This window comes from Miniopterus schreibersii (genome assembly GCF_964146895.1).
Source record: "Miniopterus schreibersii genome assembly, chromosome: 11".
Classification (NCBI taxonomy): Eukaryota; Metazoa; Chordata; class Mammalia; order Chiroptera; family Miniopteridae; genus Miniopterus; species Miniopterus schreibersii.
Genome location: NC_138111.1, coordinates 30,094,495 through 30,108,372, shown reverse-complemented (window position 1 = coordinate 30,108,372; position 13,878 = coordinate 30,094,495). Strand labels below are relative to the sequence as shown.

Here is a 13,878-nt window from a genome sequence, read left to right as displayed (position 1 = left end):
TTGACAATACTAATCAAATGACCACCAACAAGAGATGACTGAATAAGTAAATTTTGGTACATCCCTACAATAAGAACAAAAATGTACGATGGAAATTTTGTGGAACTGTCAAAAAGACAAACAGATCTCCATATGGGGACCAGGAAAGATGGCCAACAAACATTACATGAAGAAAACATGTTGCTCTGGAGCATCAAAAAAAATAAATACAAACAAAAACTTCATGTACTCCACGTACACATTTATGAATAAATGTGCTCAGCATGGCAAAACTGATTAATTAGTAATTAATTGAGAGATGGCTTTCACTTACTACTCCGAATTCCAGGGTTGTTTCCATTTTTTATATAAATCTAACATTTTACTTATTTGGAAAAGGGGAAAAAGAGAAGATCAAAAAAAGAAGTACTCTGAAGTTCTGCTAAAGGCAGTGGTGTGTTACTGAAACTTTTTTGAAAAATAACTTAGGGTGCTTGCTTAGGCACAACTATAGTAGAAGAGGCTCTGGGGCTGAATGAAAGCACACAGGACTTGAAGCAGTAAGATCTCATTTCAGTCCTCAGCACACCTCAGAACACACCCATACGTGCAGAAAAACGGTTTGCAACAGATGGCTTAGAAGATCGGCAGAGGAAGGATGTACTGTTTAATAAATGGTTACATACGGATCCTAAACAGATCCCCATATCTCAGATAAAATTTAAACACCTAAACGTAAAAAGCAAAAAAAAAAATTGGGAAGAAACATTTAAAATGAAAACTCTCAAACAATAGTAGCAAAATGACAACATGAGCTGAACCTGAGTAGTGTACACGTTAAATTATTTTCTGTAGTTGTATGTTTGAAACTCAGAAACTCCTGACTTCTCCGCAGTAATTACCCTGTATCCCACATCTTCCACAACGTCGCAGGAAGCGGCATTATTGTTGGTGTGCCACACGGTCTCTTTGATGCTGCAGCCATACATAAACACATTCTTCTTTCGGGAGTGGCCATGATAATCGCAATACACCTTGAAAAGATAATATATTTTAAGAATTAAAAACCTTCAAATTCATATATTGCCAAGTAAATCTAGTTACTATTAAGACAATAAACAGGTCTGTTGTGCTCCTTGATCTTTTTATTTTAAGTGATTCACCATTTAACAAGTAGAATCAATAGAAGTAGCAATATCTGGTTTTGGAAAGACATTTGATTACTAGAATGGCTAGAAAGCCCTTTGCAAGTCCTGCATCAAGCCATGAATTCCACTCTTTTCTTTTCTATCTACTATTCACCATTTAAAACATAATAAATTCAATTACAGGTCAAATCTACATCTGTAGTCATCACTACCCCAAGGGCTGTTAAAATATTTATCTGGTTTAAAAACATATGAAAATGCTCTCAAGAAAAACACTATTAAAGAGGGTGTGATTTAAGCCCTGGCTGGTATAGCTCTTAGTTGCAGCATGGTTGGGTATACCAAAGGGTGGCGGGTTCAATTCCCGGTTAGAGCCCATACCCAGGTTGTGGGTTCAGTCCCTGGTCAGGGAGCATGCGAGAGGCAGCCTATTGATGTTTCTTTCTCTCTCTCTCTTTCCCTCCGTCCCTCCCTCTCTCTCTCCCTCCTCTTCCCTCCCTTCCCTCTCCCTCTTCTTCTCTCCTTCCCTCCCTCCCTCCCTCTCCCTTCCTCTCTCTGGAATCAATAATAAGACAAAAAGTTTTTTAAAAGGGTGTGGTTTCATTTTAATTTTTAAGAGCATCATTTTAAAAACAAAGGACAGACTCTCATGCCAATTTTGCCCCTTTGCAAAGTGTTTCTTTCCCAAAGGAAGACTAATTCATTTAAACACTAATAGAATGGAAATATTCTAAACAAAAGCTGTGGAGCCTCCCACCATGCCTATACTACCTTTCCCTTGTGAGTAGCCGAGACTTACCAGCTTCAGAGTTGACTAAGGAGCTCAGTCAGATATAAGCTTCTACTAGTTTGAGAATTTGGAAAATACTGTTACATAGTATTGTTCAAACAGTGAAGTTAAATGCCTGAAACTTACAACCAGGAGTTACCAATATTCATAAACAAAAAAAGGACCCCTGAAAATTATAAGAGTATGAATACATGCATTGACACCATAATTAATACACACCAGTGACTGATAACAAATAAAGATATTTTAAAGAAATGGCTTCTGAAATTAACACTTAGCTTTTATAACCAGAAAATAATGTGTAAAACACTGAGTCTCTGACTGTACAAAGTACAAACAAATACTGCCCCTTACCAGTGGTAAACGCTTCACTGCGGCCAGATACTGCAGCAGCCCCTTAGCATGGTAAATCGTAGGATGCAAATCTGGATTTGGGCTTTGCCACTGTCTGTTCAGATCCTCTCCACTTAACGAACAGCGGTGACTACACATGTGCAAACACAATGACAGATAAACACCGGTACCAATAAATTCTTACATGTATTCGATTTAATTTTATGATTCTATTTCACTAAATATTGCAAATAAGTATAGATGGTGGGCTCAACAGAATGCGTATTTCAGTCATTAAATAATCATTTATTAAGCATTTGCTATGTCCAAGAGCCTGTGTTACATGCATTTAAATGTGGTAAGCTTTCAGATTCATAGGTCAAAACTTTCAAGCTACAGAAAAAATTAATTCTCAATTCTGGGATTTTATTCCATACTCTATAAAAATTAATGGTAATATTTTCCATTCTGACTACATAATCATTTTTATACTAACATTTTGAATTTTGATTGTATTAGTTATTATTAAAAGTACTATTTGGGCCCTCCTAAGAAAGATTAGCTTATGAAAAGCATACATTCTTATAAAAATTCAAATACATTTTCATTTGATCATAGATATTAAGTATTAAAGCCACCAAGCAAAAATTTAAATAAACAATCAGTAGGTGATAACAGAAATGTAAACAGGATTCTAACTGGTCAATACGTTTCCTAATTAAAACAAGACATATAATTTCATTTTAGTTCCATTACCATAACATGCCTAAAAATTATCTTTTATTTAAAAATTTCCTAAAATATGAGAAAGATTCATGCTATGTTTATTGAATAAAATACAGTACCCTCAACTTTGGAGATACTCCTGTCAAATCCCATCTTTCAGAACAACTAAAGAGGCCTTGCCTAATTGCCACAACAAATGAACTGTACTAACAATTAGCTACCTTCACTTAAAAAGCATTATGTTCTAGGATCTCCAGTCTAAAGAATCCCTAATGTCGGAAACTATACTTCCTCGTATCAGGAGGAAGTTAGCAGATGGAGTCAACACACCACATCAGTGGAAAGAGATCCCAGAGGATTCTAAATAATTTTACAACAAACTAAGATCACACCACTGACAAAATTTTTTTAAAAGGAATATAAAAGGATGTGTAAAAAAATCTTTCTCATATTCTGACACTATGATTTTTCTAAAATAATTCAAGCAAGATAGACATTTTATGAAATCATATTCTCATGATTAAATATGCCATACTACTAATATACAAAACACATTTCCACTTAAAAATAGATCTTAAATAGATTCTCTACTAAAAATTTCTTTGTTCTAGAAAAATCATTAGATTTGCTTTCCAAATTTATCCTGGATGATATTATTTCAACAATTGTATACAGGATTGCCACAATTATTTATAATATTTCTATAACTATTGCTTAACTTACTTTCCATTGATGACACCATCTGGATTTAGCATAGGGACAATTTTAAAAATATAGCATTCTCGTAAGCTCTGAGCAGTAGGGTTATTACTCATGAGATACTCCAGTGTTCCTTTCATTACCCAACTTGCATTAGTTTCTCCAGGATGTACCCGAGCAGATAAGAAAACATAAGGGCGATTTCCTAGAGTACACATAAAATCTCAAATTAAAATGAATAACTACTAAAAGTTTGTAAGATGTTTGATTTTGGGGCTTTAGAAATATTTCTATTCAGTTGTGAATTCTGATATAAATTCACAGAACTCACGATGTACCTACTATAAACAAGTACTGTATGGGCCCTACAGAGAAATATGAAATCATATAAAACCCATGTGAGCCATGTCCTAAAGGAGTTCGTAATATAAACATAACACAATAAATACTTGAGTCACTTATTTCCCAATGATTAATCTAACATATAAAACCAGCTCTTTAATATAATCTTGGCTTCATAACAAACAAGTAGTTGGAGAAGTTTTAAATATAAACTTAATTTTCATAAAGTCATTGGGAAAAGAAGGAAAATACAATCTTATCCCTGTTTTATACTCACTATGGCAAGTACAGAAAAAAGGTATACCTGCTCAGAAATTTACAAAAAGAAATGTTTTTACTCTGCATTTAGATATACCCATCTACAAAATAACACTCAGCTCACCTGCTCATATTTTCAAGCATTGCAAGCTCTTTCCCTTCCCTGAAAATATTTTACCTTCTTACAAAAATTAGAACAGTTTTCTTATTTTTTTCCTACCACAGCTGCACATTTGAGGCAACTTTTAAAAAATAAATGGCAGAGAAAAACAAGTAGCTATTTGGTACTAACATCAAAACACTTTATAGGTTTCTGGTGGTTTTACTTATAAGTAAAATTATAGCTATAAATTATAGCTATAAATTTTTAAATCGATGGTAGTATTACATGAACTCTTAAAATAATTTATTCTATTATACCTTGGTTATGACTTCCAAGGATAAGCACTAAAGAATATTAGTATTAAAAGAGACCTTAGAGATCATCTCATGCAGCTCTCTCATTTTTGAGATGAGGAGACTGAGGCCCCAAAGTAGTCCCCAGCACCAAAACTTCTGATGCCTATTCCTAGTGTTACTGCCTTAACAAAACATACATAAAGCAAAGAAAAACAAGTAAGGATGACTGGTATTTTGAGTGAAGAAGACAGACTTACTGAATTGACAGATATGTTCATAATAATTAGACTCCGGCATTGCTGTTATAGTCACCAAGGGACAGCTGTTTCCAGACAGGGTTTCACATAACACATCTTTTCGAAAATAGATTTGCTGAGGGTTGTGAGCTGATTCCAATTTTTGAAGATGCATCTTGATAAAAATTTGAAAGTAAAGTACACAATTATTTGAAAACTCCCTATTTTAAACAGAAATAAAGGCATCTAGATCTCCACATAAGTAAAAGTCAATGAGATTCCTAATCCCTTCTCTGGGATCCTCAGGGGCCAGATGCAGTTCAAACATCAGTATTTGGGGAACTCGAGATAGATACGGTGCATATACCATTAAATGTGCAATACCAGGAACAGGGTCAGCGGCAGCAGCCTGTATAAGCACGTTATTATTTCTGCAGCAAAACATATAAAGAGTCACTCTAAGTAGAATCAATATTCTAAATAAGCTCACATCAATTTAGGCCAGGCTCTGCTGCCAAATGGGTTATGAAAAAGCTTTTGGTTCTCAAAGCCTTCTGAATTTTGACATTGTAAGTGAATATAGACCTACAACAGCAACGTAAAATATGCAGAATAAAATTTATGTCAGACAAAGTTTCTAACAACTTTTCCTGATTTTCAAGATTAATACAGGTTCATTGTGAAATGTCTAGAAGATACAGAAAGTACAAAGAAAAAAACCTAAACACCCATAATCGCATCACTTAGATTACTACTAACAAATGTGAATATTCATAAACAGAACAGGAATTGCACATGGCTTTGTAAAACCTGCTTTTATCTCTTGATAATTTATATATTCATGCACATATTCACAATTATGAACACTAATCCGTATTATTAGTATATGGTCATCCCAAATATAAACTGTTCAATCCCTTATTTAAGATACTTAGTTGGTTTCCAAACTTTTCCCTATGCTCAGTCATATCAACACTATTCACTGTGTGGTGACTATTTCTGTGCCAGAAACTGTGCCTGGCATTGAGGATATAACAGTGAAGAAGGGACCCTACCCTGGGGACGGCACAGAGCACAATAACTTGTAGTAAGGAGAGCGCAGACTACCTGAGTCTGGGCAGTGAGGAAAGGTCTCCTAGAAGAAAATTATACTTAAAATGAGATCCAAAGGATGAGATGCTACAGGCAGAGGAAAGTGTAGAGGAAGAACATGAACTAAGAGAAAAGGGCATTTCAAAGAACTGAAAAAGATTCATCACAGGGAGACCAAAGAGAAACTGTGAAAAATAAAGAATTTAACCCAGAAAGGAGGGCCTGCCAACCAGTTTTTCCTAAAGTAGCGTATATGTACTACTGGTAATTGAGAGAACTAAGTGATACGTGGACAACCTTTAAAAAATGTGGCAGGTGTATATTTCATTGTGAATTAGAAAAACATCTACATGTTAAACCTGCAATTCCCTGGATGTTAACTTAGGGTGAGGATAAGCTTTAAAGAGCCAATTATTTTAAAGTCTATTTAATAATAAATATTAAGTAAATAATAGCTCACACAGTACGTGGAAGACAGCAAAGGAATGACTCAATGAACCACAGTGAGAATTTTAGATTTCGTACAAATGGCTAGAGAAATCACTAGGGGTTTTAGGCAGGGGATTTGCCATCAAAGAGCCCTCCTGCTATAGTGTGGGGGGAAGACAGCTGAAGAGGGAAGGGAATAAAAGTGAATTTTAGGACAGAAAAGCCGGTTAGAAAAAGGTTGGCAGAAGCCTGGGTGAAAAACCACGCAAATGCCTGGAAAAGGTCACGGGACTGGAAGAAAGTAGGGAAATTCAAAGTATACTAAAAAGGTAAACATTAGTAAAGAACAATTACATAAATTGTAAATAACAACACTATCTATTCTGATGCTATGTTATTCAGCACAGACACCTGATTATACCTTTATTGTACACTGTAGCCTTTATTAAAATAAGGTGAGCCCCACTGAGTGTTCTCAGCCTTGATCTCTCTTCTGCTCTGTGGACTATGTTTTTCTCTCATTTCCCTTCTAATAATTTGGAAGCTTGTTTCTAACCCTAGTGCTCCTATTTCTTTCTGGGTAAGTTGACCCTATCTTCATGATCCTTGATCACTGAGACAGCCATTCTGCTCTGAGAATAAATCTACCACAGTAATTACTTGAATTCACTTGGTTTTTTTACAATGCAAATAATAAAAGATCTCAAAACAATCCAGAAAAAAACTCTTGTACCCCAGTTAAAATTCTAAGCAATCTGAATCTATATGGATCCATATAAAACTCTTAGAAGAAATAAATTCCCTACAGAAAACTTAAATTGCATACATATTTTTCTACTGTTAGATTTTCTATCAGACGCAATGCTTCTCATTAAACAAGTGGAAATCTCATCCAGTTAAAATCTGAAAATCATCGAATCTTAGAGAACTATAGATTTCTACCCAAAGATAGAAAGCAAAAATCATGTTAAATTTCCTTACTACTTCTATTAAATAAAAATAAAGACTACATTCCCATTTACACCTTTTAATGTTGTCAACAAATGATGTATTATTATCTAAAATCAACACTAGATTTTTCTTATTTTAAGAAAGTTAATGAAATCAATTTTCTACTATTATATGACACATACACATATAATACAATAGTCATAAAACAACTTAATGAGTTCTCACCTGTAAAGTTGAATACGTATATGGATAGTGATAAGCAAAGTAGCAAACATCATCTTTATGTGGAAAATTAACAGTGAATGTGATAGTATAGTAGGATTTTCCCTTCTGCCCACCTGCAGCAACTGAACTTCTCGAGAAGTGATTTCTGCAATAGAAAAGTATAAAACGTTTATTTCTTCCACACAAAATTCTTACTTTTCCTTGCTATTTTATTAAAGAGAACTTCAGTGGGGGGGACGGACCCATTATTTGTAAAAGCATAACTTAAGTACTCTATAAAAATAGATTTGATACTAATAACAGTAAATTTCTATTAGCCAGCATCATTACTTTTCACTTCTGGATTTACTAATTAAATGGAGTTAATGCCCTACACTGTACATCAATAAAATTTTTAGAACCTCATTCTTTGACAGCCATATGCATTAGGCAGTGATCATCCATGGCTGCTACAATCATTAGATAAAAGGCTGAGGACACCTTCGCAGAGGATGGATCAGATGACTATACAAGGTGGGGCAAAAGTAGGTTTAAAGCTGTTTGCATGGAAAATAATATAATTAATAAATAATAACACAAGAATAAACTGTTTTGCATACTCACAAATGTAAACCTACTTTTGCCCCATCCCATATATGAATTCACTAATCAATCTTAAGATTACAAAAAAGAAATAACCAGAGATGACATGTTTCCTGACTCACTCACTGAACCATATATAAAATATTCTTGCCAAAAATCAAACCTGAAGTTCATCAAGCTTCTAAATCTAAATATTAGTTTATAGGAAATCAGTGAGATTAGAAGAATTCATTTAACAGCACAGGGATGCAATCAGCAAAATCCGAAGTGTGGGAAATCCTGCATGACAAATGGTCTAGTTTCAGTAAACAAAGGAGAAATAAAAAGAGACAAAAGGGAAGCTAATAAATTAAAAGAGACTTAAGGGACATATCAAGACAAATCAAATGCAATGTGCGGTCCTTGGCTGTTCTGATTGAAACAAACCAACTATAAAATAACATGTATGAGACAACTGGGGAAGTCTGAACATTGACTGGATATTTAATCATATTAAGAAATTTTCTTAGGTGTGATAATGGCATTGTTGTTATTAGATTGTCTTAAATATGTACATCTAAAAGACAAAGACCTTTGAAGTATTTATGGATAAAACATGGTATATGGAAATGTTTTTTAAAATTCAGTGTAGAGGTGGGGGTGAAAGTATAACTAAAAATTATGTGTTGCCCGGCCAGCATGGCTCAGTGGTTGAGCGTCAACCTATGATCTAAGAGATCGCAGAATAACTTAGACTGCTAAAGGTGAAACAGTGTCTTTTAAGAAAGTATTATTTCACACTTCTCTTCTTTTGCACAGTAGAGGTCATCAGTCAGTGAATGCTTTTCTTTTCTACACTGTAAAGTGAATGGTCCCAGCATGACAGGCGGTTCTGTGTAAGGGGTGATGGCAAGGATGTTCGTTTGTGTAGTTCTTGTTTTTCATTTTGGCTACTTCCAGATCTGGAATTCAGGTCAATTCAGCAGACACTTATTAATCACTTTCTATGTAACAAGCACTTCTCTAGTTGTTTTCTCAAAGCCTGACATCTGGATAGTGTGGAATAAAATATATTTTTGCACGTGTCTTAGCTTTTCACATCCGCCAAGTCCTCCGACGCTTGTCTGTCTTGTCTGTAAAATAGAATAAAACTGCCTTTCACCCTGTAGAAGAGAATGAATATAACCTATAAACTGCCACCTAGATATAATGTGGTAACTAACTTTCTAATTAGATGTTAAACTTTTGGAGGAAAAGGGTGTGGTTCTGGAATTTATTTATTGTTTTCCTCATCCTGTAGCACCTTGTCACTGAGTGTCTATTCAAGATGTAATGGCTACGGTAATGAAGACTATACCAATTGGACAGTTTCTTGAATGTCTATGTGTGTGTATAAATAATCTCTAGGCCGTGCCTTTTCTTCAGTTTGTGGCTTAAGTAATAAAAAGTGATTTGGAAATTTAGAAATTAAGTTGATAGACAAAGCATTTTTAGCTCATTATATGTCAGTGATATTTAAAGTCTGAAAAATGAATTACACTTACAAAAGCAAATAATAGGATAATGTGATCACCCAGTTTCGACAAGTATCAACACATGGTTGTTTTTTTATAGTCATCACCCAGTTTCGACAAGTATCAACACATGGTTGTTTTTTTAAATCAATATATTTTTATTGATTTCAGAGAGAGGAAGGGAGAAGAAGAGAGAAATAGAAATATCAATAATGAGAGAGTCATTGATTGGCTGCCTCTTGTACTCCCCCCACTGGGGATCGAGCCCACAACCCGGGCACAAAACCCTCTAAACAAAAATGTCAAGATTAAGAGTAATAACAGACAAGGTACAGAGATGTCAACTGCCTTCAATGGTGGAAGTTATCTGGAAGCATATTACATGCAGAAGCAGAGTAAAATGGGAAGCAAGGTATATGATGATCCTAGGTTATTTAGAGCGAAGTTGAGGAATAATCCAATTACTCCACTGAAGGAATAAATGATTTCTAGCACTTATATCTAACTTGGTAAGCAAATCACCTGTGTGAAGTCAAAGTTGAACTATATAAGCTGGCATAACATAACTGTGGAATACATCTCCAGGTAAAATATTTTGGAAATTAAAATAAGGTAAATATTTGTATGCAGAAGAGAAAAGATAAGAATAGTACTTAATATTATCAGACCAATGAAAAGTCACTGCAAATTATTCCTAGAATTTCTAATTTCATTTTTATTCAATGAAGTTTCCAGTTTTAAAGCTAAAAAAGTTGAAAAAGCATAGCTATATAAGCAGTGGAGACAAAGCTTTGGACCTAAATTATCTGTCCACAAAACACGTTTTATAGTTGACCCCTGAACATGTGGAGGTTAGGGTTACTCCAAACAGTCAAAACTCCGAGTATAATTTTTGACTCCCCAGTTATACCATCGTCCCTCAGCATCCATGGCGGGCTGGTTCCAGAACCCCTGTGGATACCAAAATCAGCAGACACTCAAGTTCCCTATGTAAAATGACACAGGTCAATGAATACAGTTGGCCCTCCAAATCTTTGGACTCCCAACCACAAATGGAAAACAGTACAGATATTTATTGAAAAAAATCCACCTATAAGTGGACCCATGTAGTTCAAACCTGTGTTATTCAAGGGTCAACTGTATTCCACTAAATATAATCCCTCTAAATTGATCTCAAATTTTAAAGGATTCTGTAGAAGTAACATTAAAGCATATCACCACAATTCAAAGAATGCAGTAACAATTCTACTTTTTAACCTTTAAACTTAAATAGAATGAAGTTAATATCCCCTTCTGTAAACTGATGTCCTAGGATTCTTGAATACTTACTTATAGTAACAAATGTCCGTCCCCACACGAGTCCACCAGGGTCTGGCATTTAATGCTTCCTGAACTGAATACATGAGTGGTTGCATACCTTTTACAGAGAGAGACAGAAAAAGAAGAGAGAAAATCTTTCAAAATTTTTGAGGTAAAAATTAATCTTGCCATTGTAGAAAGCACCAAACATTCAGAAAGTTAAAAGAAAACACATTTCCATTTTTTTAGTATGTGTTTTTTTTTTAAATCTGAGAAATTTCTTTAAAAACTCTTTAAGTCAATCAATGGTATGCTTTAATTTCCAGTTTAACTAAAATAGATTACAACTGCAATGAGTGAAAGTCATTAAACTTTTTTTTAATTACCTTTTCTATATTAGATCAATTAAAAAATAACATCTGTTAGCACTTAAAGACCACCTGGTACATGGTGAATATTCCATAAATATTAGCTGCTATTATCATTCAATTAACCAGTTATTTTAAGTGGACATATGTCAAGATTTTCTCTTTATACTTGAAACTCATGTATTTCCCTGATATATAAAAGATTCCTGTCCTTTCTATTTCTTCCTCGGATTCAGTGAGCCATTTCAAAATGAAACTTTAACATCCTCTAGACACACAGATTCCTAATAATGGTTAACTGCAGTGAGGTGGAACAAGGCGCAGGCTGAGGTCAAAGGGCACATTAGATTTATGTGAAGTGTTCTAATCTTATAAAAGGCACTGTATTCTTACATTACTTTTTAAATGACAGTTAATTCGGGGCAGTGAAGGGAGCTATATCTGGGTAATTGAATTAGTCATCGGCCAAAGAATAAAACCTTTATGTGCATAAAACAAATATGTTCATCTTGTCATCTGAATATAGACAATCAAAGCATTAAATTGCCACAGTGAAGCTAACATCCAATGACAGTGGCCTCTAACAAAATCCAAGGCCAAAGTTGTACTGAGTACACACATATGCAATAACAGGTGTAGATACAAAGAATGACAAGGTGTTTTAGGCACTAATCATCATATGTACTATGAAGTTAAGCTCAGCTTAACTTCAAAGTATGGAATTAACTAAGGTGGGCAATTTAGAATGCTATATACTAGACTCCAAAATTCTATTTTGTTGCCTGGTTCCATACGTGTTCAATTTATGTATGAAGGTAGTTAAAAATCCTCATTTATATGGAAGACAGTGGAGGGTGGAGGGAATAGGAGAGAAAGAAAGAGTGCAAGAATGCCAGAGAGGAAGCTGTGATGAAAACACCAGTTTTTACTAAAATGAAAGACTGCCATCTAGTGGTAACTTGAGCAAACCCCTTTCAAGTAATGGGGGGGTTGATGGATTACAACAGATATAGAGCACTATTATACACTGGCATACATTTTCAAATATAAATTCACAAATAAGATCATTCACCTGCAAAAAAAAACAAAACAAAAACTAAGTAATAGAATTTCCTAAAAAATCCCCAGGAAAGGACAACTTGGGAAACAAAAACAACACTAAATACTCTCCCAACCAATATGTGCCAATCAAGAAAAAAATAAGCTACTTTCCTAATTAATATTATTTCCTGATTTCAATCGTGTATGGCAATTAAATAAATCCTTCCAGCTGAAGAAGTTCTAGTGCAAATATCTTTTACTCATCAGTGCCATCTCTAAAGGGAATTCAAAATGAGTCTGATAACATTAACTACATAGCAAGTTATAATTTCTTAAAATGTTGAATTCCAGTTTACTAAAATATTGGTCCCTTCCTTCTTCTAACTCATTTCATGTTAAGACAAAGCAAGATCTGCTTTGTATTGTATTAACTTAAATCTTATGATAGAGTTTCATTTTTTAAAAAGTACATCTACCTAACAGCTCCTTCTATAACTTTTACCAACTTCCTAGTTAAATATTTACAAATATGTGAAAAAGAAAAAGAAAAATCAACAGACAACTTCATGTAAGAATCTGGGAGGAATCTACACTAAATTTAAAACAGATGGAGCAAAACAGAAAAATCCAATGTCGAATATGCCTCATGATCTATTTTTTATATACATATTTTATTAGATTCCCACAACTAAAAAAAGTGGTGTACTACGCCCTGAAGTCCCTTTGAGAATAACAGATAAAGAAAACAATAAAGAAGCACAAAAAATAGAAAGCATAAAAAAAACACACATATTAATTATAAAGAGAATTTGTAATAGGTTAAAAATCACATACAACCTCTATTTACAGGAAATATGATGCAAAGATATCAAGCAAATTCAAAAAAGAATATAAAATAGTCATATTTATCCCAAAGATACTAAGTGGGATAAATATGACTATTTTTATACTGTTAAAGGGTAAACAAAAAGTAATATGAAAAAATGAAAAACTTGTATGTGCCAAATAATTCTGTATTAAAATAGAAAAAAATATTTTTTTAAATGACGGGTTGACAGAAGCAAAATAGAACTGAAAAACTAAATTTAAGATACAGAAACTGAATAAATAGATTTATAATAAATTCACAATATATATTAAATTTATTGCCAACAAAGGAGACATTATTTCCCAAGTGCTCATGAAAACAAAAACTGATCAGATACTAAGCCCTAAAAAAATTATTCCAAATCATAAATATCACGTCTGTGAACAAAACAAATGAAATCTGAAAGTAACGAGAGAAATTTTAACCGAAATAATTTAACCAACTAAAAAAATAACAAACCTTTTCCTAAACAATTCTTGGGTCAAAAAGGATACCAAAACTACATACAATAAGAGGCTATCTAGAAAATAACAAGGAGTTCTTAAAATCTGGAGGGGTGGGGGTAGAAAGTTGAGTTGTTGTTGAGAGCAAATTCAAAACCTAAATGCTTAATTATTAAA

At 33.8% G+C, this 13,878-nt stretch overlaps 1 protein-coding gene across 11 annotated transcripts in view; it reads right to left on the bottom strand.

Moving 5' to 3' along the window:
* The window catches only part of AGTPBP1 (ATP/GTP binding carboxypeptidase 1), a gene marked incomplete at its 5' end in the record, with an annotated part of 94,264 nt that overhangs the window by 17,812 nt on the left and 62,574 nt on the right, over nt 1–13,878 (bottom strand). For all 11 annotated transcript variants that reach the window (XM_081150720.1, XM_081150724.1, XM_081150723.1 and 8 more), the window contains 6 exons: nt 882–1,013; nt 2,272–2,401; nt 3,700–3,880; nt 4,932–5,085; nt 7,608–7,752; nt 11,012–11,099. In XM_081150720.1, the coding sequence (XP_081006846.1) occupies nt 882–1,013; nt 2,272–2,401; nt 3,700–3,880; nt 4,932–5,085; nt 7,608–7,752; nt 11,012–11,099 (830 nt within the window). The remainder of the gene's footprint in view (nt 1–881; nt 1,014–2,271; nt 2,402–3,699; nt 3,881–4,931; nt 5,086–7,607; nt 7,753–11,011; nt 11,100–13,878) is intronic.